Consider the following 19,888-nt stretch of genomic DNA (forward strand, 5'->3'; position numbering starts at 1 on the left):
TTTCGTGCAGTCGATCATGCTTAGAGGATGATTGTCTTACCAGTCTTTGCTAAGCATGTCTGGCCATGTAAATATTCGAGGATTATATGCGTCAGACAGGGTATCGTAGCCAGTCTTCATACAATAGCCAGTGTTTCTGGTTCAGTCGGATATATTCGGGCGGATACGGTTTCCACGCATGGAAGATGGTTAATGGTCAAGGGTCACCCACGAAGTGGATTCAAGTTTTAAAGCCCGTGCAATTGAAAAGTATCCGACACAAAAGACGAATCAATCTGTGGGGACAAACCAGGCTTTGACATGTTAAAGATAGGTATATACTGGGATGCCCGAACTTAATGGGAAGGGAAATTGATATCACTGGGTCGGTTATAGGTATAGATAGATACCTCTATTTTCAAATTGAGCAGGGCTGCAGTCCACGATTACCCTCACGGGCATACACCACAAGCCGAATATTCCACTTCTCATGAAACTATATATTTCTATTCCCCGACCAAGCAAGAATCCTGGAAGGAGGAAAGGCTAGAGATTGGGGGATGGTAAGCAGATATATTCGAGACATACCAAATCATCAAGTCCAAATTTATACATAGCGAGATTCAAAAGCTATATTGTACACAGCAAGAATGGAGTTCTCAGTTCATTCAATCCCTCAACCCAAAACATCAATTCACATAAGCATAGAGAAGCAAATGAATCAGTTCCATCCATACCCTACTCTTGCCCATCACCCTCCTCCCCACCCCTCCACCAAGTCCAAATAGCCCTACACCAAAAATAAGTCTCAATACTCCCAAACGCCCCCAGAATCACCAACAAAACCACCTTCATATTCCGACTAATGCCCAGACCCTCAAAGCTAACGGATGGGGTCTGGGCCTGGACCTCTCCATCCTGATCAGGCTTGTGGGTCTTTGCCGATCCGGGCTTTACCGGGGAGGGTTTGCTGGAGAGAGACAAGTGTGGTGTCCGTGTCGAGAAGGACGGAGTAGTCGGTAGGAGTCTGGCTGGACTGCGGAGGGGAACCGTGGTACGCAGGAGTGGAGGTTGGGGTTTAAGTGGGAGGTGGAGTTTTGGGGAGGAGATGGATGAGAGAGGTCTTTTTGGAGGTGGAGGGTGGGTTTCATTTTGGGAAGTTCTTGGGGATAGAGGGAGGTTGTAGGACGGGAGTTGGGGACCTGGAGTGTAGTTGTCTTATGCTTACCTCTTGGGTTGCAGTAAGGTAGTTCCAGGATTGGCATGTGGCTGTGATGCGGGTGGGGGCCATCTAGTCAAGATCCTAACTTTCGAAAGGTCTTTTTGAATCGTCTTTTTTTATGGTCTATGTATCATCTTTTTGTTCATCCTTAAACTTGTGCCGGTTAAGATTATTTGGAGCATGCAAGGTCTAACTCCATTAAAAGGCTTACATTTTACAAAAGAGAGAAGGTATGTTAGGTTTTGCTATTAATTTCAATTCATTGTCGATCATCTATCTCACTAGGATTAGAGATCGAAAGCAATTGGACGTAGGCATTGCCTAGTCCCCGATCCCCCTCCTCTAGCTAAAGGGAGCAATCGGCAAAGGGCAGGCATTCTCTTGTCACCTATTGTGCAAGGGAAATGCAAACAAAGGGAAGCCGCTCTAGATAACGAGACTTCTATCACGCTGATAGGTCTCCTTGAGGAGCTTCAACTGGTTCACATTCATCGTCTGCCGTGGCAGAGCCGCAGGCAGATCGATGATGGCCCGTCGAAGAAGGGCCAGGCCAACTTGACCGAAAAAGCCCAAGATGCGCGCACTCGATGATCGTAGCATGGCTTGGAGGAGTGCAACATGGGTGTCCTGCATGTCCGCAGGCGGGATGGAAAGGATCTTCTGTAGCGAAGTCCAGAAAATGGTATTCGGGAAGGGGTTTTTGCGCTGGGTTTTGCCAAAGTTGCGAAGCGTCAGAGCGGAAAAGCCGGCGCCCAGGGCCGTCATGCGGTCCATGTGGGCTTGCTCGCTCACGAAGGGACCACCGGCTTCCTCACGCCACCATCCAAGTGCTCGGCGTCCAGACTCGGTCTTTTCATTACCGGTGGAGCCCCAGAGTGCCGGGCATACCACACGGTACTTGGCGAGTAGGATGTCGCTCATGGGGATGCCCCTGAACATGAAAATGTCCATCGAAAAGATCTGCGCGGCGACAATTCCGATCGGTTCGGCGTGGTCAGGGTTGATGGAGGCCTCGGCGATGAGAGCTGAGATCAGGGCCTTAGCGAGCATGTTGAGCCCGTAGATCAACATGGCGGGTACCCTGTGCTCAGTCTGAGCAATCTCTGCCGGAGGGAACGCGATGAACTGGCGGATGTCGACAGTGGGCTCGGTTATCTTGCAGGCTTTTTCAAGCTCTGCCCGGATTTGCTGGGTCTGCGTTGAAGCAATCAAGTTAGTACTTAACGATGCTTATCATATCAGGAACAAACTCGGAAAATAGGATACGTACCTGGGCCTTGTTCGCACCCTTGCCGTCCCGCAATTGACCGACGCACTTCTTGATCGCCCGGCGCATATCGCCCATGGCCTGCTTGACTGGAGGATTGTCCTTAACATTCACTCTCAGCCACTCTCGCATTTCTTTGAGAGTTTTGTGCAGTTCCACGTAGCGATCCTGGATGCGAGCCTCCTCTGCTGTGAGACCCGCGGCACCGACCTTGCGCAGTTCCTGGGCCTTTGCCTTCTGCTCGGCCTCGAGCTGTGCCTTCTTGGCATCTTCGGCTTGCTTGCGTCTCTCCGCCTCAGCCCGCTCACGCTGCTCGCGTTCCTGGCGCTCCTTTTCCTCAAGGGCGGCCTTGCGTGCGCGCTCGGCTTCCTCTGCCGCCTTCTTAGCAGCTTCTTCCTTGGCCTTGCGTTCGGCCTCGGCAAGGGCAGCCTCTTCTCGCTCGCGGCGCAGCCTCTCAGCCTCCTCACGCCGGATCCGCTCGATGAGCTCCTTCTCCTTGCGCACGGCCTCCTGTCGTCGCATGCGCTCCACCTCTTCCGCAAGGATGTGCGTTCTCAGAGTCGCCTCGGCCTCCTCGCGCAGGCTGTCGTGGTAGGCGGCAGCCTCATCGAGCGCAGCCGTGTGCGCAGCCTCACTCTCCCGCTCGATCCGATCAAGGTTCTCGTAGAAAAGCTTGCGCTCGTAGGCTCGGACCTTTCGCAAGTCGGCATTGAAATTGCTGACATTCTCCAGGTCACGGGCCAGCTCCCGCATCAGCTGCCGCGATGGGCTCTCCGGGGCAGGAACCACCTCCCTGACCGTCATGGTAGCGGTTGTGTGGCCGTAATCGGAGAAGGTGTGGTACGAGTGAGATTAGGATGAAAGGTGAGGAGGGTCTGAACGGCGTGCGAGAGACGTAAGGGAACGAAGAGAGGCGAAGGTCGAGTGTGCCGGAGTCGGAGAAGAGTGAATCGTGAGAGGCGTAAAGAGGTCGAGGAGGAAGAAGCTGAAGGGGGAATGAGGGAAAGAGATTGAGGGTGGTGAGGAAGTTCAAGGTGAAAAGCGGTGCGTGGTAAAGGTGAAGTAGTTGGAGAAGTAGAGGATGAGTCCTTGACTACTGAGATGGAAATGTGGTGGTCGTAGGAGTCATCGTTTGGAGGAAAGGCGAATTGAGAACTTTGAGAGGACCGCAAGAGGGTATTTATGTCAAGTATCAGCGGCGTTGAGGTGAATGCGCCGAAGTCGATTGCTCGAGGCAATCACCCAGGCAATCACCAAGCTTGGACTTGGTGCCTGCAGTCTCTCAGATTGTGACCAGTGCTTTGAACTGTGTAGGCAGGATAGGCAGGTGAGTTTGGCAAGAGTGGAAGAATTGGAGGGACAGCAGGTTGTCGAGGTTGAAAGATTGAAGTAATGGGAAGCTTCGTCTTAAAGCTGTCGCGAGGTCAATGGTTAGCAAGGCATAAATTCCAGGCAGATCTGGAGGCACCAGAATGACAGCCTTTCAAGGCAGCAGTGGGTGGGTTTCCGACCACAAGTCTTGCACAAGGCAAGCGAACGTACCTTGTCAACCTGGAATGCCCTCAAACAGGCAAAACAGCAATGTTTATCGCTAAGCCGACAGTCGGACTGCCTCAAAGCGGAAAATAAATTACCGGCTGAGTCAGCCGGACCCGGGAGCGTTGGAACGGTGGAACTGGAACTCGTCGAACTTTGGTTCCTTTGCATCATCGTGAGCATCATCCATTCTTAAAAAATGGAGATCCTCTAAAGCCTAGAAGAATTGCTATAGCTAATCATCTCTTTGTTTTTTTTGGCATTACATGCTACATTAACTTGGTGCAACAGTCAGCACGCCATCGCCAGATTAAGCCAGGCTTGTAGGGCCCCGTCTGTCTTAGCGCTAGTTCGAGACAGTTGCTCCAGCTTGATAGCCACTAATGCCGCGAACGTCTAGCATGTCACTAAGGAGGGGATAGGCGTAGATCGCTGATCCTAAGTGAGACCACCACTATCCACGGAAGCTGTCACTACTCTAGATCTCCAACTCCATTGGATTTTATCGTATTTCGAGGGAGAATCGGTCGAGGACCACTCGATGGCTGCATCAGGATGATGATGAGGTTGCCCGGGAGCAATGGAGATCATCCATGGCATCCGCCTTGGGGGAAGCTCTGGTTTGACAGCTGTATTTAAATGGTATTTACAGAATGCCAAGCTTAGATAAACCCTCATTTATTATGCTGATGGTATTGTATTACACCGTTATACCATGACCGTACCACATCTCCTTTCCGTACTCAACCCTCTCCCCACACCCGCTTTGTATGGATCCATCATCGCCTCTTTCTTCTCCTTTCCCCCCCCCCCCTCCTTCTCCTTCTTCTCTTCTTCCCATCTCTCTCTTCCCCTCCCCCTCCATCGCTCCTTCAGGCCGAATCAGTCGATGCTTGCATCGTCTATTCTATCCTTCCCATAATTACTCTTGTTGTCATTCTCTTCGGGGGACGTGCAACTTATCTGGGCTTGCCCGTTTTCTTGAACCAACCCGGGATCGCTCACGAAACCGAGAAAGCTTTCTCTCAGTAGCTTGATACCTCGTGAATTCGAACCTCGGCCATCTCCTAGCGGTCGTTCAGGATCCAATCCGATTCCTCCCACCATTTTGTGCCCGGTTGCTCGTTGTGCGTCTTGAGCACTCGAAGCTGCAACCCGCCGACTCGGTCCTTCCCAATCTCCCCTCGTCGAATCGAGCGTCGTCCCTTTTTTGTTCAGTCGATCTTTGGATTGATCGATTTAACGCACACTGAGCGTGCAATTGACTTCGACTGCCCACTCTCCTCGATTCTGCGAACTGCTGGTGACTTTCTCCGTCACCGCTTCGCTGGCTGCTCTAGCAAATTTCATCCCACGTTGGACAAGCGCAGACGTCATTTTTGGGATGCTAGGGTCTCGAGATTCTTACTAGTCTCTCTTGCAGGTAAGAGTGCTTTATTACTTTTTCTCTACAGAGTTTGCCCGGGTTGAAGATAAGCGAAACGTCGTTTGGGTGGAGTGGCTTGATCCTGGCTGGTTGTCCGCCGACTACTCCGTCCCTCCTTCTGTCGAATGGTCCTTTCGAGTCCCTGCCCTCCTCGACTTCTCCGCCCGCAATGACAACACTGCTTGCTTCTGCACTGACCACAACCCCGTCATCCATAATTTCCCTATCTTCCTGTCCCTCCTTCCTGCCCTATTCGCTCCTTCATCATTGACTACTTCCCTTTTGTTTTTATCCCTCCTTCTCGACTTGTTTCCCCTTCTTCCTTTGACCACATTCTCTCCGACTCTTCTCATATCATCCATCTTTGCTAATCCACTCCCTTCCATCACCTGCAGTATAGCTCATCCTCTCCGTCGTCGTTTTGAGAACGATCGTTCGAACATAACCTATCGGCGGTCGGTTCGCGATCCGAATTCACTCGGTTCGATTGCCTTTCCAGGGCATCACCAGTCTCTCCTGTCTCCGGATCTCCCTCTCCGTCCCTCCCACATTTTACACTCTACTGTGCTAGCTGTCTTCCTCCATCCGGGATTATGGATCAACAAGGCCAGTCTGGGGTACCAGGCCCTGCTGGGCGCAAGCTCCACATCGCTCACCGGAGAAGTCCATCTGAGCTTACCCCCTTGATGAGTACGATCGACCTCTTGACACCCCGCTTTACCTTGTAATGGCCTCTCAACTAACTCATCGTGACTTGTCTCTTGTTAGTGGAACAACTGGCTATTCAGCAACAAATTGAGCTGCTTCAGCAGCAGCAACAACAGATTGCCGCGACACACCAACAGTATGTGAACATGGGTCTCCTGCAACCACAGCAGCTCGGCCAGGTCGGCGCCTTCTCTCCAGGCGGCTCCATGGGCGGCGTCTCTCCTCAGGTCAACGCCTTCCAGTTCCCCCAACAGCAGCAACAGCTCGGCGTGCCCATGAACGCACCGAACCAACACTCCCACCGTCGCAATCAATCAGCTCTCCCCGGCCTTGCCATGGGCCCTCCTCCGGCTCCATCGTCTGGTGCTTCCGGCTATGCCGATTACAACCAGCAAGGCCAAAATAATCACCAGAAGAATGAGAACACCAACCACGGCCGTGGCCGTGGTGGACCCCCTGGCGGTGGTGGTCACCAGCGCCGCCACTCCCTTGCCCTTCCTGAGGCAAAGAAGGCTGCCGAACTGGCTCAGCAGAAGCGCACTGCCTCTGGATTCCAGTTCCCTGCCCCCGCCCCAGGATCGGAGAGCCAGTCTACTTCGGATGACAAGCCCGGTTCCAGTACCTCTCCGGCTCCGCAGGGTCTGGGTCTCCAGCGCGCTGGAAACATTCGCGCCGGCGGCCACGGCCGTAGTCAGTCGATGGCCATTGGTGGTAACCGAGGTTCCTTGTCCGGACGTGGTGCTGGTGGTTTCCAGTTCCCCGCTCCTAGCGACGGCCAATCCGATAACCAGCGCCGTGGTAGTCAGGCTGGTGGCCACGCTCGCACCGGCTCTCGAAACTTTGACGGTAACTGGCGTCAGCCCAACAACCAAAACCAGGGACAAGACCAACAGAAGTCCTTCGGCGGCCAGCAGCAACAGGGCGGCGGCTTCCAACCTGGTCACCGCTCGCGCGGCTCCATGAACCAGTCGATGGGCTCCATCGGCCAGTTCCAGTACCCCGGTCAGCCTCAGCTCATCCAGCTGCCTCAGGGACAGGTCATGATGGCCGCCCCGCAAATGTTTGCGGGTGGCCAAGCGCAGCTGACCCCTCTTCAGCTTGCTCAGCTCCAGGCCCTCCAGCAGCAGAACGGCCAGGGCATGGGAGGCCTTCAGGCTAGCCAGCACGCACCTCCCCAGCTGTCTGTCCAGCAACAGCAACAGCAGCAACAACAGCAGCGGAAGACTCTTTTCACTCCTTACCTGCCTCAGGCCAATCTGCCTGCGCTGATCAGCAACGGTCAGCTCGTTGCCGGTGTTCTGCGTGTTAACAAGAAGAACCGTTCCGATGCCTACGTGACTACACCCGACTTGGATGCCGATATCTTCATTTGCGGTAGCAAGGACCGTAACCGTGCCCTTGAGGGTGACTTTGTCGCCATCGAGCTCCTCGACGTTGACGAAGTGTGGAACCAGAAGAAGGAAAAGGAGGAGAAGAAGAAGCGCAAGGATATCACCGACGCGCGGTCTGGTAGCAACGCTGGAAACGACAAGCTCGGTCGGTCCGACTCCAATGGCGACCGACAGGAGATCGGCCCGGATGGAAGCATCCGTCGCCGTGGCAGTCTTCGCCAGCGTCCCACTCAGAAGAAGAACGACGATGTCGAAGTCGAGGGCCAGAGCCTGCTGCTTGTCGAGGAGGATGAGATTAGCGACGAGCAGAAGCCCCTCTACGCTGGCCACGTCGTTGCAGTTGTTGAGCGTATCGCCGGCCAGATGTTCTCCGGAACTCTGGGACTCCTTCGACCCAGCAGCCAGGCGACCAAGGAGAAGCAGGAGGCTGAACGGCAGGCTCGGGATGGTGCCCACGGCCGTCACCAGGATCGTCATCAGGAGAAGCCCAAGATTGTCTGGTTCAAGCCTACTGACAAGCGTGTGCCCCTGATCGCTATTCCCACCGAGCAGGCTCCTCGTGACTTCGTCGAGAAGCACCAAGACTATGCCAACCGCATTTTCGTTGCTTCCATCAAGCGTTGGCCCATCACCTCTCTTCACCCCTTCGGTACTCTGGTTGAGCAGCTCGGAGAGATGGGTGATCTGCGCGTCGAGACCGATGCCCTTCTTCGGGACAACAACTTCGGATCGGACGAGTTCTCTGATGCGGTCATTAAGAGCATTGGCTGGGAGGATTGGTCGGTCGCCAAGGAGGGTGACGCCCTTGCCTCTCGCCGTGATTTCCGTGAGGAGACCACCTTCACCATCGACCCCGAGGATTCCAAGGCCCTCGAGGACGCTTTCCACGTCAAGAAGCTTGCCGATGGAAAGGTTGAGATCGGTGTTCACGTTGCCGACATTGCCCACTTTGTCAAGGGTAACTCTCTCGTTGACCGGGAAGCCAAGAAGCGCGGCACTGCCGTCTACTTGGTTGACCGTGTTATGAACATGCTGCCCCCTCGTGTCTCCACCGAACTTTGCTCCCTTGTTCCTGGTGAGGACCGCCTGACGGTCAGCGTTGTCTTCAAGGCCAACCCTGAGACTGGTGCAATTGATGATGACGTTTGGATCGGCAAGGGTGTGGTCAAGAGTGCCGGCCGCCTCGGCTATGACGAGGTCAACTCCGTGCTCACTGGCAAGTCTACCTCGACCGGTGCCGGCATCACTGCAGACAACCTGCAGTTGCTGAACGTGAGTCCTCTATTTTTCCCCAGCTGCGGTCAAGTTTGCCGTCATTTTTACCATAACTAACCATGTTTCTTTATAGGCCATTGCGAACAAGTTCCGTGATGCCCGCTTCGGTAACCGTGCGGCCAATGTCCCAAGCCTGCGCCTCCTTCAGCAGCTTGATGATGAGAACGTCCCGGTTGAGTACAACATCTTCGACTCTACCCCGGCCCACGAGCTTGTGGAGGAGCTCAGCCGCCAGGCCAACTTCTACGTGGCTCGGAAGCTGGTCAGTGCTATGCCTGAAAAGGCGTTCCTGCGTCGCCAGCCTTCCCCCAACCCTCGCCGTCTGACCCTGTTTGTGGAGCGGATGAACCGCCTTGGCTACAACATCGACTCCTCCAGCAGCGGCAGTCTTCAGAGCTCTCTCTGCAAGGTTGAGGATGTTGATCTGCGTAAGGGTATGGAGACTCTTCTCTCCAAGGCTATGCAGCGTGCCAAGTACTTCGTTGGCACTGGTGCTGCGGACGAGCAGCGCCAGCACTACACTTTCAACGTGCCGGTTTACACTCACTTCACCAACCCCTCCCGCCGCTATGCCGACGTCCTTGTGCACCGCCAGCTCGAGGCTATCCTCTCTGAGGGCGCCATCGAGTTCACCGATGATGCTGAATCCCTGAACAAGACTGCCGACCTTTGCAACAACAAGAAGGACTCGGCTCTCAATGCTCAGGAACAGAGTGTCCACATCGAGGCTTGCCGCAAAATGGACCGAAAGGTTCACGAGATTGGTGGAGATCTCATCAGCGAGGGTATCGTCCTTTGCGTCTACGAGTCCGCCTTCGACGTTCTCATTCCTGAATTCGGCTTTGAGAAGCGTGTCCACTGTGATCAGTTGCCGCTGAAGAAGGCCGAGTATCGCAAGGACAGCCGTGTCCTCGAGCTGTACTGGGAGAAGGGTGTTCCTTCCTCTGCCTACATCCCTGAGGATGAGCGTCCCAAGCCCGGCAACTCTCGTGCTGCCCAGGCTGCTGCCGCTGCTCGTGAAGCCGAGGCCGCCAAGGAGCGCGCTCGCGAGCGCGATGAGGCTATGCGCAAGCAGACCGAGACCGGTACCATGTCCGCTGACGACGTTGATGCCCTCTTCGATGATGATGAGGACGTTGACGAGGTGACCGAAATGGCCGCTGGTGTGTCTCTGAACTCGGCCGACCGGTCGACCCAGAGCATGCCTCCGTCTCCCACCCGCAACGGTCACCACCAGCAGGGCCCTCACCGCACTCGCTCTGACCCGAAGATTGCTTCGAGCACCAGCGATGCTCCTGAGAGCAAGATGACCAACAAGGAGAAGTACTTGAAGCTCTTCAAGTTGCGAGAGGAAGATGGCGAGTTCATCCAGGATGTTACTGAGATGACTCGTGTTCCTATCATTCTGAAGACTGACCTCAGCAAGAGCCCACCGTAAGTTCCATTCCCTCTCCTTCATGTCTAAAACCCATGCTAACGTCATCTTGCAGTTGCTTGACTGTCCGGTCCGTCAACCCCTATGCCCTGTAAAGGTGCTTCTAGGCGGTTGCCTTCCTCCTTTCTTGGGAAATATTATTGCATGTCTATCTTGCAGATTCTTTGGGTGTTTTGGAGCATGGCCTCCATGTTCTCTCTACACCCACGGACATAATCCTCCCCCAACATGCGGATCGAACATATATCATTATCAGGAAGTTTTCTGATAACACCGCTCTACCCTTATCACTCCACCCCACCCATCTTTCCGACGTGTCCTGGGGGTCCCCGTATACTTATTTGTTTGTTATATGTTGTGCAGCGGTTGTCTGTTTTTACCTTTTTTTCGTATTTTCCTTGCAAGCATCTGAGTTTCTTCTTCCGGAGAATGAAAGAAAGTGTGGCCCTACGTTTCAGCTTGATCTCTTGAAACCCGTCCTGATCCTATGTCTCCGCGCTTTCTAAGGGCCCTTGCTATTATTTGCAGTCTTGCGCGATGCTTGGAGATGGTGATCCAGGAGAGAAAGATTGATTGCAGCTCGATAGTTTCCGGAGAGTCCTCTATTAATCCAGATATTCATATAACTTCGCATTTCAAATGTACGGAGTAAGCAGTCTTGTGTAGGTCTACAGTAAGATCAGGGCCACGAGTGACGACCGACAATCAACCATATTTTTGCGGTTACAATTCAACCATGTTGAATATCCATTGCCCATGAGCATTCACAGCACGTCTCTAATCGCTTGAGCAACATAAGCTACATTGCTCTCATTCAATCCACTCAAGCTCATGCGCCCATTACTCAACATGTAGATATGGTGCTTCTCCTTCAGCTCCTGCACTTGTGCACTAGAAAGCCCAGTGAAGCTGAACATGCCGATCTGCTGCTCAATATGACTCCAGTCCCCTGGAGTACCAAGCTTCTCCAGTTCCAACTTCAATAACGTCCTGACACCCTTGATCCGAAGCGCCATAATTCGTACATCTTCTTGCCACTTCGAGCGGAGCTCAGCATCGTCCAAAACTGTTTGGACAATCCGTGCGCCAAAGAGAGAAGGACACGAGATTTCGGCGCGAACGAATTGGACCAAGTGCGCTTTCGCTCCCTCGGGCGAATTCGAGGATGGAGTAACCAGGTGAAGCGCTCCAATTCGTTCACCGTAGAGTCCGAAATTCTTGGATAGCGATTGACAGACAAACATGCCTGCTGGCGTCAACGAGGACGACTCGGCGAACAACGTAGAGTAGAAGTATCGAATCGCCCATGCATCGGCATCGGTATCCCCCGATGCAAACCCCTGGTACGCACAGTCAAACACTACAAAGAGCTTCTTGCGTCCGACAACTTCAGCAATCTTCTTCCACTGTTCCTTCGTCGGATCAATCCCGGTAGGGTTATGAGCGCAAGCATGCAATATAACGACGTCATTCTCCTCCGCGGAATTCTCTAATTCAGCAAGCATTCCCTCAAAGTTGAGGCCCCGGGTAGAAGGCTCATAATACGGATACAGCTTTCGGGTGACATTCGGTGCGGCCACTTCCCAGATCAAATGGTGATTATCCCATGTTGGATCAGAAATAAAGACATTCTTTGGGTGAAGGTTTCGCGCACAGAATATCGCCGCGAGATGATTTGCGCCTGTGCCAGCGATGGTTTGGAGACTTGTTATATTCTCTGACGAGCCGATTTCAGGACTGAAGAGGAGGTCTCGGGCTTTGGTGAGGAATTTCGAGTCTCCGGCTATGGGGAGGTATTCGTGGTTGACTTGCTGATTGTGTAGAGTTTCTTCGGCCTGGTATAGGGAGAAGTATGAGATTGATGAATTAGATTATTTGATATTGGAGGTGGAATTACCTTTCTAACGCTAGGTAGAACCCATGGCTGACAATTGTTGTCACGGTAGACGCCTTGTCCCAGGTTGACCTTGTTGGGGAATGAGTCTTCATTGTAGGCTGCCGTCAGTGCGAAAGACTCTGGTAGTGGTAGCACCGGTAGATCACCGAGGTTTTTGAGTGCCATTTTGCTTAGAAAGTAAAAACTAAATGGGGAATTGGCGATGTGAGCAGGCCCGGGCAGGCAATAAAGAGGATGTCAGGTCCAGGTCTCTCGAGAATCCTTCGCTGTTATAGCTCAACTCGGGCCTCAAGGCTCAATTATGGACTAGTAGGAAATATCAAAGCAAAAAGTGTATTATAGCCGAGTAATCATACTCGATTTTATCAATAGACTATGCTGTAGTACATTGGCTTGCGATATGGTATCCCCGCTCGGCTTGTTACTTTATTTGCCGACTAGTCACTCGGCATCATCTCACAATCCCAGATAGTGTTTCACAATCTTTTTGTACACTTGAACACTCTCCAGCAGCTCAGATATACCAATTTGCTCATCTTTTCCATGAGCCAACAAAATTGATCCCGGTCCATAAAGATATTTCTTATGGTCGCCCTTTAGGCGTGGCGCATCCGTGCCGAACGCCACAGCCATTGTACCCAACCCAGGCACATCATGATCCAAGTACAGCTCGGGATACATGAATTTCTTCTCCAATCGTATATTCTCATACTTAGAAACAGCCTCCTCGATCAATCGCTCAATCAGAGGCAAGTCGCTAGCCACGCGAACCGCGCAGAGTGCGGTACATTCTGCAGCCAGTATATTGTATCCCACACCTCCATTAATCTGCCCGCAGTGGAATGTAGACGGTCCAATAATGTCAGAAGAAGGAAATTCAATCTTCTCCAGGTCCGCCAGAAGGGACGTCATGTTCGAAATGGCACTACGTCCTCGATGTGGATAGCCAGAGTGCGAAGGGATCCCCTCGCTAACGAGCTCAAACACAAAGTGACCTTTATGGCCAACCGCAAGTTTACCTTCCGTGGGCTCGCCAAATACCACAGCATCCCAGGCTAAACCCATTGAGTTGGCAGCAAGCATGCCCGGTCCACCTTTTTCCTCGCCAACGACAAAGAGTAGAGATACATCATCCGGCTGAACGAGGCTTTCTTTGCGTAACTCTTCGAGTGCGGTAATTTGGGCGGCAAGTGGACCTTTATCATCACATGCGCCACGTCCGTAGATAGTGTCTGCAGTCTCACGGAGTGGGATGTGGGGGGACAGTGTCCATGTGTGATGTCAGACAGACTCGGGTCTTGCGAGATGGTCCGATGTAGGCGTAGACATTGCATCGAGTGCTATCGGGGCTGATGGGGATTCGTTCGACGGTATAACCCAGTGATTGAAGATGTTCCTCTAGGAATATACCGATGGTATTCTCTTCTTCACTTGTAGATGGAATTTCCATCAATTGTTTGAGTAGAGTGACGACTGATTGGTTATCCATGATGCCCGAATGGGACAGCAGGTTCGGTATCAAACGAATAGACAGTTTCAATGAGACAAGACCATCCAGCAGATCGAGCTAATTGAAGTTATATGGACGTACGGAGTAAGAATTTTTGGTCGGACTAATCTTTCCTAGCCGAAAGGTTCGTCGGCCACCCAACCGAGAAACTAGGATGATGCATATCTGCGAGTGGACTCGGGCCCGGCTTCCGAGTGCCGATTTGGAAGGGAAGCCCTTATTTCAAAGTTGATAGCTTGATATCTGTCATTGCTAGGGAAGATAAATGCCTTTTGAGCAGTATCAGTATTCCATCAGCCAAGCTAATCTATTGCGCCCCGAAGAGAAACTCGTCGCCCAATTCGCAAGCCAAATCTCTCAAAGACTGATCTTCGGGAAGCATCCCGTCAGTCCAAACGAACCCCTTATCCGCAAGAAAACTATCTATTAGAGGGTGATCTAACGGAACACCTTCACTAAATCCCAACGCTGAACCGTCTGCTTCGTGGGATGGTATCTGCGCTTCGAGGATTGTCTCTCCTCCATTAGCCACTCCTAACGAGCGCGAGCCTGTCTCGCGATTTTCTCTCATCTTTCCAACACTAGCTCTTGTTCGCTGCAATCTCTCATAGTAGTCACAGCTAGGAAGGTTACCATCTTCTTTCATAGCCTTCAGAATCGTGAAGGCGTACGAAACGGCGTCAGACATGGCCACATTTGGATCCATGACAGCCGACATAATCAGAATGAGCGTGGAAGAAAACAGATAATGAGCATCAAAGTACCCAAAAGATGCCAGGGATCCCTCCACAAAACATCGCGATAGGATCGAATTTGAGGCTCGTGCAGCTTGAACACAGCTTTCTGCTAGTGCGAGGGTCGTTGGCGAGAATACCCTCGGTGGGGCGGCTCCTGCCGCATCAGCTGTAAGAGAAAAGCGATTCTTGAAAAGATAGAGTAAAATAGGTCGGGTCGTTGAGATAACGCATTTGTTGTAGTGTAAATGAAGACTCGTGACGTGGCGGGGCAAGTGCTCTTGTTGTAAGCTCAGCTTCGTGGGGAGCTCTTCGTCCCATTTCCTCAAGCTCAAAAGGATTCGGTGTACTCTCTGCACAAAAGGCTCTTGGGTTCGTTGGGGTAAACAATACAAATCACTCACTATGAATTACAATTTGTCAGTTTTGCAAGAGAAGTACTCGGTCTCCCGGGGAGACTTGGACGTACGAATTTGACCTGTGATCCTAGCAAGTTTGATATTTGCGATCAAATGTGCAGGATCCGAAAACTCTTCTTGTTCAGATGTGCTGAGACCTTCCTCGGTCGGTAGATCCACGTCAATAAGCGAATCACTGATTAGCAACGGATAGCCAAGAATGGAGCTGCATAATCGATCCAGGGTATATACTGTCCACCAGACGCGCTTTCGATGCTCGCGCTCTACAGGATTGAGCATCGTATCGGTCGATGGGCTTCTATGCAGGCCTAAAGCCAGAGCCATCCTCATTGCAATCCCAATGTATGTGTATGCGGATTTTGTACGCCCTAGCGCGTTTGCATAGAAGCACTAGGTGTTCATTGTTAGTTCTCGCTGAGCTGTAGCTACTTGTCAATTCTTAAAGATGGAAAATCACTCACAAAAAGAACCATCACCTCCACCTGCTCAACTGATGGATTTTCATATAAATCTTGCAACAAGCCAGTGGCTCGAAGAAAGTAATCCGTGCCGGGCACATGTTGGCTCGTCATCCTACGTTGTCGATTGGAGTACATCTCCCCCAATGCCAGCAAGATAAAGAATTTGCATATCCACACAAAGTCGCGGGGCTCTTCTCCAGCACATATTCGATCAAGCTTCTCATAGAAGATCTTCTTCAATATGAGATGATAATCGGTCCCTATGAATCGTACTGCAACCTCCACCAAAAGTCGAGACTGGATCCTATCCGGCAAGACAACATCTGGCCGTACAAGGCGATTAAAAATGTCGTGCTGAAAATACGTTGGAGGAGGCCAGGCAGCGAGATCGGCGTCTTTATCTACACATTGTAGAAGTGTATCACCAAAGGCGACACAAGAGGCTTCGCCAATATACACTGGTGGTGATGCTGACCCAGCTGCTACAAACCCAGTGGGTGATTCCAGTAGCGGGTTTGAGACATCAGTGTCTGTGAACTTTGTCGGAAGTTGGCCCTGTTCATTTGGAATACTGGCAGCCTCGTATGTGGTCTCAGATGGAGACGATGCACTCGGTCGCTGTTGTTGCGCTCTCAAATCTCTTACTTCTCCTTCCAGCTTCTTGATGTACCTAATTGCATGGCCCTAGTTATTGGGGAATCATGTAAGATGAACTCTCTCGCTTACGTTTCTGACACTGAGACTTTCCGATCCCGGGGAGGGAACTGGCATTGATCGCGATTACTCGAGATGCAGCATGCCTGACAAGGCTGGGTACCAGAGCATTTGATTTTCTGCGAATGACATCGCCGACAGCTGTCGATAAGATGTTAGTCTGGGATACATAACATGCAAATGTCTACTCACGCTACATATATGCGCCTTTGGCGCTTAGCTTGAGGTGCCATGAGAAGATAAATTTGGAGATCAATGTAAAAGAGGAGAAACGGCGCCATAAGAAGCGGGGGCACTGTTAGTTATCTGCGGAGAAACGCCCTGGATGATAAGCGTGTGGAGACACATCATAGGCTCTGGTTCTGGAACCCCCTAAAACTAGCAGCTACTAATCTACAGCGAATATCGGAAATATACATCATAATCCCCTTTCTCCGGTCTCTTCTCCAGCACTTCCCCTGACTCCTCAGCTCTCTGGATTCTTGCTGCCCGCTTCTTGTTTACTGTCATCATTCCAATCGACAATGCGCCCACCATGACCAATGCTACAACCGCTAGTGCCAAACTAATAGATAACCCTTTAATATATCTCGGTGCTGACTGGGTTGTGAAAATTTGACCAACAGCGACACCAGCCGTATTTCCGAAACAAAGAGTCATTCCAACCATTGTGGCCCGCTTGAAGTGACGGGCCGTATTGTCTTGAAGCCACATGAGTGACAGTCCGGTTGTTGGATAGATACCAAGGGCGACAACTAGAAAGATTGAGTCAATTGAATGGAGCTGACAAGATTGGGACTGAACATAATCTTACCGAAGCATGCGAAAAACCTCACTTTCAGACTCTCCACCGAGATCAAAATTGCGTATCCAATGATGAGGCATAGCAAGGGCCCAGCAAGGAATGGGCCTCGTAGACCAGCCCTATCGGAACAGTACGCAATCATAAGGAACCAGACTAGACCGACCATGTAGATTGGAACGGTCATCAAGTTCGCATGCACACCCGAGTATCCCAACCCAGAAACAATTTTAGGGAGGAATGTCGTGAAACCATAGAGCGAGATGTCGACACTGAACTGGTAAATCCAAAATGCCCACCATTTGGGGTCAACGAAAGCGCTCAGTGACTCGGCCCAGGTAAACTCCTCGTCTTGCCCCCAATGCGGGTCATTGTCATAGCGAGCTTGCATCATGCTCTTCTCTTCAGTAGTGAGGAACCACGCCGTGGTAGGATGCTTGGGGAAGAGGCAGAAAAAGATGGGCACAAGGACTAGGGTCATAGCTCCTTCAACGGCGAAAAGCCAGCGCCAACCCTCCCATCCATTAGGTCCGTGGACTTGTGTCAGGCCATAAGCGAGAATTCCACCAAAGGCGCTCGAAAAGGCACTGAAAGCAAAGATAACTGCCGAGCGCTTTCCTCTTTCACTCTTTTTATACACCAGGGCAATGTAAACATTGATGCATGGGATTAAGCCCGCTTCAAAGAATCCTGTTAGCAATCGGCAGGCGTAGAGACCCTTCCAAGACTGTATGAATGCTGTAAACCCATAGCATCAGTCAAATGAACCCAGTGATATCACTCAATTATGCAAACTAACCCATTCCAAGAGTCGTTATTCCCCAGCAGAAAGCGCACGTGGAGAGAAGAGGCTTGGGTCCGATAATCTTCAGGAGAACTGCGACCGGTCCCTCGAATGGGACGTAAGTCGCATACCTACAGCTCAAGATTAGAGAGGGGATTCGTTAGTCGGCTTAACTGGTCTGATTCTTACAGCAAAGTCGTGGCGGTGCCAAACTGATTGCCCACTAAGCCCAAGTCTTCAGGCATGCCTGCAGTTTGAGCATTGCCTATATTGCTGCGGTCCAAATTGGCCATCATGTAGAACAATCCCAGCAAGCCAATTGCACAGAACTGCTTCTGCATTAGTCGACCATCGCTATGTGCCTGATTGGGTGCCTCACGTCAAATTTACGCATCATTCGAGCCTCCTTGACCGGGTCAATGTAGATTTCTGTTGCACCTTCACCTGCGTCTGGCTCACAGACCTGAGCCTTGTGGCTCTCTTTTGCTGATTTTGTCTCCATTTTCTGGCGATATTGTAAAGGAACAAGGATGTCGAAAACTATCTGTGACTATGTCTGGCTAGCAAGTACATATACTCCGCACTGGGAATATTAGTTTAGGGCTAGAATCATGGTTATCGATACAATGCATCTCATTCGTGGTATCTCCAGCTGATAACGTTGATAACGCCAAGTCCGTGCATCATCTGCCCATGATCGGCTGGACCACGTTCATGCCGGCCCAATCGGCTGACAGTAACCCCTCTCGCGGGATTTAAGAGACTGGGTTACTATCTATCAGACCATTTAGAGTTCCTTGGATGAAATATATTATTTTTGTTCCAATATTGTGGGGAAATCTATGAGGCATGGCAAGCCAAACGCTAAACCTCGGCCAACTGGGTTCGGTTCCCACATCGTTATGTCTTTTCACTTTGTTGACTGGATCGTTATGGATCGCATATCGACGACTGGCCCCAAATGGTAATATCGCGGAGACGGATTATGCAGGGCGAGTAGATCGAGTGCTCAAAAGTACTCCTTTGATTGACGGTCATAATGACCTACCGTACCTACTTCGCATTGAGCTGCAAAATCAAATCAATGGCGGCAAATTTACCTTTCGCGATGGTAAGAAATATATGGCTCGAGTTGAGGAAGACAAATACTGACGAAATAATATCATTAGCAGGCTTGGCTAGTCATACAGATCTAAAGCGTATGCAAGAAGGCCGGGTCGGGGGCCAATTCTGGTCTGTCTTCATGGAATGCCCCGATACAGAAAATATCGACGACCCTAGTCATGTTGTTCGTGACACTCTCGAGCAGATCGACGTAGCTCGTCGTTTCATCGAAATGACGCCAGAATTGGAATTCTGCTCAACTGCTTCTGGTGCCATAAAAGCATTCAAAGCCGGTAAGATAGGATCCATGCTCGGTGCAGAGGGCCTGCACCAAACCGGTTCATCGATCGCAGTTATTCGCCAACTGTGGGATCTTGGAGTTCGATACATCACCATCACTCATAATAGCGATAACGCGTACGCAACTGCAGCGGCAACCGTGACTGCGACCGGTAAGGATGCAGGCCTCTCATCATTCGGGGCTTCTGCGATTCACGAAATGAACCGTCTCGGTATGATGGTGGATTTGTCGCATGCTTCACATCGCACGATGAGACAAGTATTAGAGATTACTCGGTCCCCTGTAATCTTTAGTCATAGCACTTGCTACTCCTTGGCACGAAATTATCGAAATGCACCCGACGACGTGATCAAATCTTTAAAGTCGAATGGGGGCGTTTTGATGGTCATGTTTGTCAAGAGATTTCTTAACGCAGATGATCCCGATGCGGCTAATATCGAGACGGTCGTCAATCATATTATGCATATCGTGGATCTAGCCGGATGGGATCACGTTGGTATCGGAGGTGATTTCGATGGCACCGTCACGCTCGCAAACGGCATTCATTCGGTGGCAGACTACCCGAAGCTGATCGAGGCTGTGATGCGACGAGGAGCGACGGACGAGCAAATGAAGAAACTGGTGGGACTGAACATTTTGAGGTAAGGTTAATCTAGAGATGTGCAGACCGAAATGGCCGTATAGACTGACAATCATTAGGGTCTGGAGTGAAATCGAGCGCAATGCAAAGTTATTCGCCGATGAGCTACCCGTTGAAGACGTTTGGGAAGGAAGAAGTTGGTCAAGATGGAACAATCCACTGCCAAATATGATCCCAGGAAATCCAGATCGTATACCTGCTCGAGATTACCAATGATTGGGATGGGATACAAATTGTACTTTCAAGGAAGAATTTGAGATGCAATTATTAGTAGAGCTTCTTC

At 51.3% G+C, this 19,888-nt stretch overlaps 8 protein-coding genes across 8 annotated transcripts; 2 read left to right on the top strand and 6 right to left on the bottom strand.

Moving 5' to 3' along the window:
• Positions 1-1,627: 1,627 nt before the first annotated feature.
• Positions 1,628-3,272, bottom strand: N7496_011293 (putative RNA export mediator Gle1; the record flags this gene model as incomplete). The annotated part of the gene is made up of 2 exons (XM_056704206.1): positions 1,628-2,395; positions 2,472-3,272. The coding sequence occupies 2 exons, from the start codon at positions 3,270-3,272 to the stop codon at positions 1,628-1,630; spliced, it is 1,569 nt and encodes a 522-aa protein (XP_056550166.1).
• Positions 3,273-5,071: 1,799 nt separating this feature from the next.
• On the bottom strand, positions 5,072-5,381 carry N7496_011294 (uncharacterized protein; the record flags this gene model as incomplete). The annotated part of the gene is made up of 2 exons (XM_056704207.1): positions 5,072-5,209; positions 5,253-5,381. The coding sequence occupies 2 exons, from the start codon at positions 5,379-5,381 to the stop codon at positions 5,072-5,074; spliced, it is 267 nt and encodes an 88-aa protein (XP_056550167.1).
• Positions 5,382-6,023: 642 nt separating this feature from the next.
• Positions 6,024-10,334, top strand: ssdA (mRNA-binding translational repressor SSD1; the record flags this gene model as incomplete). The annotated part of the gene is made up of 4 exons (XM_056704208.1): positions 6,024-6,120; positions 6,199-8,801; positions 8,878-10,238; positions 10,295-10,334. 4 exons carry the CDS (start codon positions 6,024-6,026, stop codon positions 10,332-10,334), a joined length of 4,101 nt encoding a protein of 1,366 aa, XP_056550168.1.
• A 669-nt stretch (positions 10,335-11,003) lies between these two features.
• Positions 11,004-12,301, bottom strand: N7496_011296 (uncharacterized protein; the record flags this gene model as incomplete). Its single annotated transcript, XM_056704209.1, has 2 exons — positions 11,004-12,074; positions 12,137-12,301. 2 exons carry the CDS (start codon positions 12,299-12,301, stop codon positions 11,004-11,006), a joined length of 1,236 nt encoding a protein of 411 aa, XP_056550169.1.
• A 291-nt stretch (positions 12,302-12,592) lies between these two features.
• Positions 12,593-13,625, bottom strand: N7496_011297 (uncharacterized protein; the record flags this gene model as incomplete). Its single annotated transcript, XM_056704210.1, has 2 exons — positions 12,593-13,368; positions 13,424-13,625. The coding sequence occupies 2 exons, from the start codon at positions 13,623-13,625 to the stop codon at positions 12,593-12,595; spliced, it is 978 nt and encodes a 325-aa protein (XP_056550170.1).
• A 328-nt stretch (positions 13,626-13,953) lies between these two features.
• On the bottom strand, positions 13,954-14,364 carry N7496_011298 (transcription factor domain-containing protein; the record flags this gene model as incomplete). Its single annotated transcript, XM_056704211.1, has 1 exon — positions 13,954-14,364. The coding sequence occupies one exon, from the start codon at positions 14,362-14,364 to the stop codon at positions 13,954-13,956; it is 411 nt and encodes a 136-aa protein (XP_056550171.1).
• A 2,003-nt stretch (positions 14,365-16,367) lies between these two features.
• Positions 16,368-18,062, bottom strand: N7496_011299 (high-affinity nicotinic acid transporter; the record flags this gene model as incomplete). The annotated part of the gene is made up of 5 exons (XM_056704212.1): positions 16,368-16,729; positions 16,789-17,514; positions 17,576-17,691; positions 17,750-17,889; positions 17,940-18,062. 5 exons carry the CDS (start codon positions 18,060-18,062, stop codon positions 16,368-16,370), a joined length of 1,467 nt encoding a protein of 488 aa, XP_056550172.1.
• Positions 18,063-18,409: 347 nt separating this feature from the next.
• Positions 18,410-19,821, top strand: N7496_011300 (dipeptidase; the record flags this gene model as incomplete). Its single annotated transcript, XM_056704213.1, has 3 exons — positions 18,410-18,671; positions 18,730-19,606; positions 19,665-19,821. 3 exons carry the CDS (start codon positions 18,410-18,412, stop codon positions 19,819-19,821), a joined length of 1,296 nt encoding a protein of 431 aa, XP_056550173.1.
• Between the last annotated feature and the right edge of the window lie 67 nt (positions 19,822-19,888).

This window comes from Penicillium cataractarum (genome assembly GCF_028827025.1).
Source record: "Penicillium cataractarum strain IBT 29864 chromosome Unknown utg000009l, whole genome shotgun sequence".
Taxonomy (NCBI): Eukaryota; Fungi; Ascomycota; class Eurotiomycetes; order Eurotiales; family Aspergillaceae; genus Penicillium; species Penicillium cataractarum.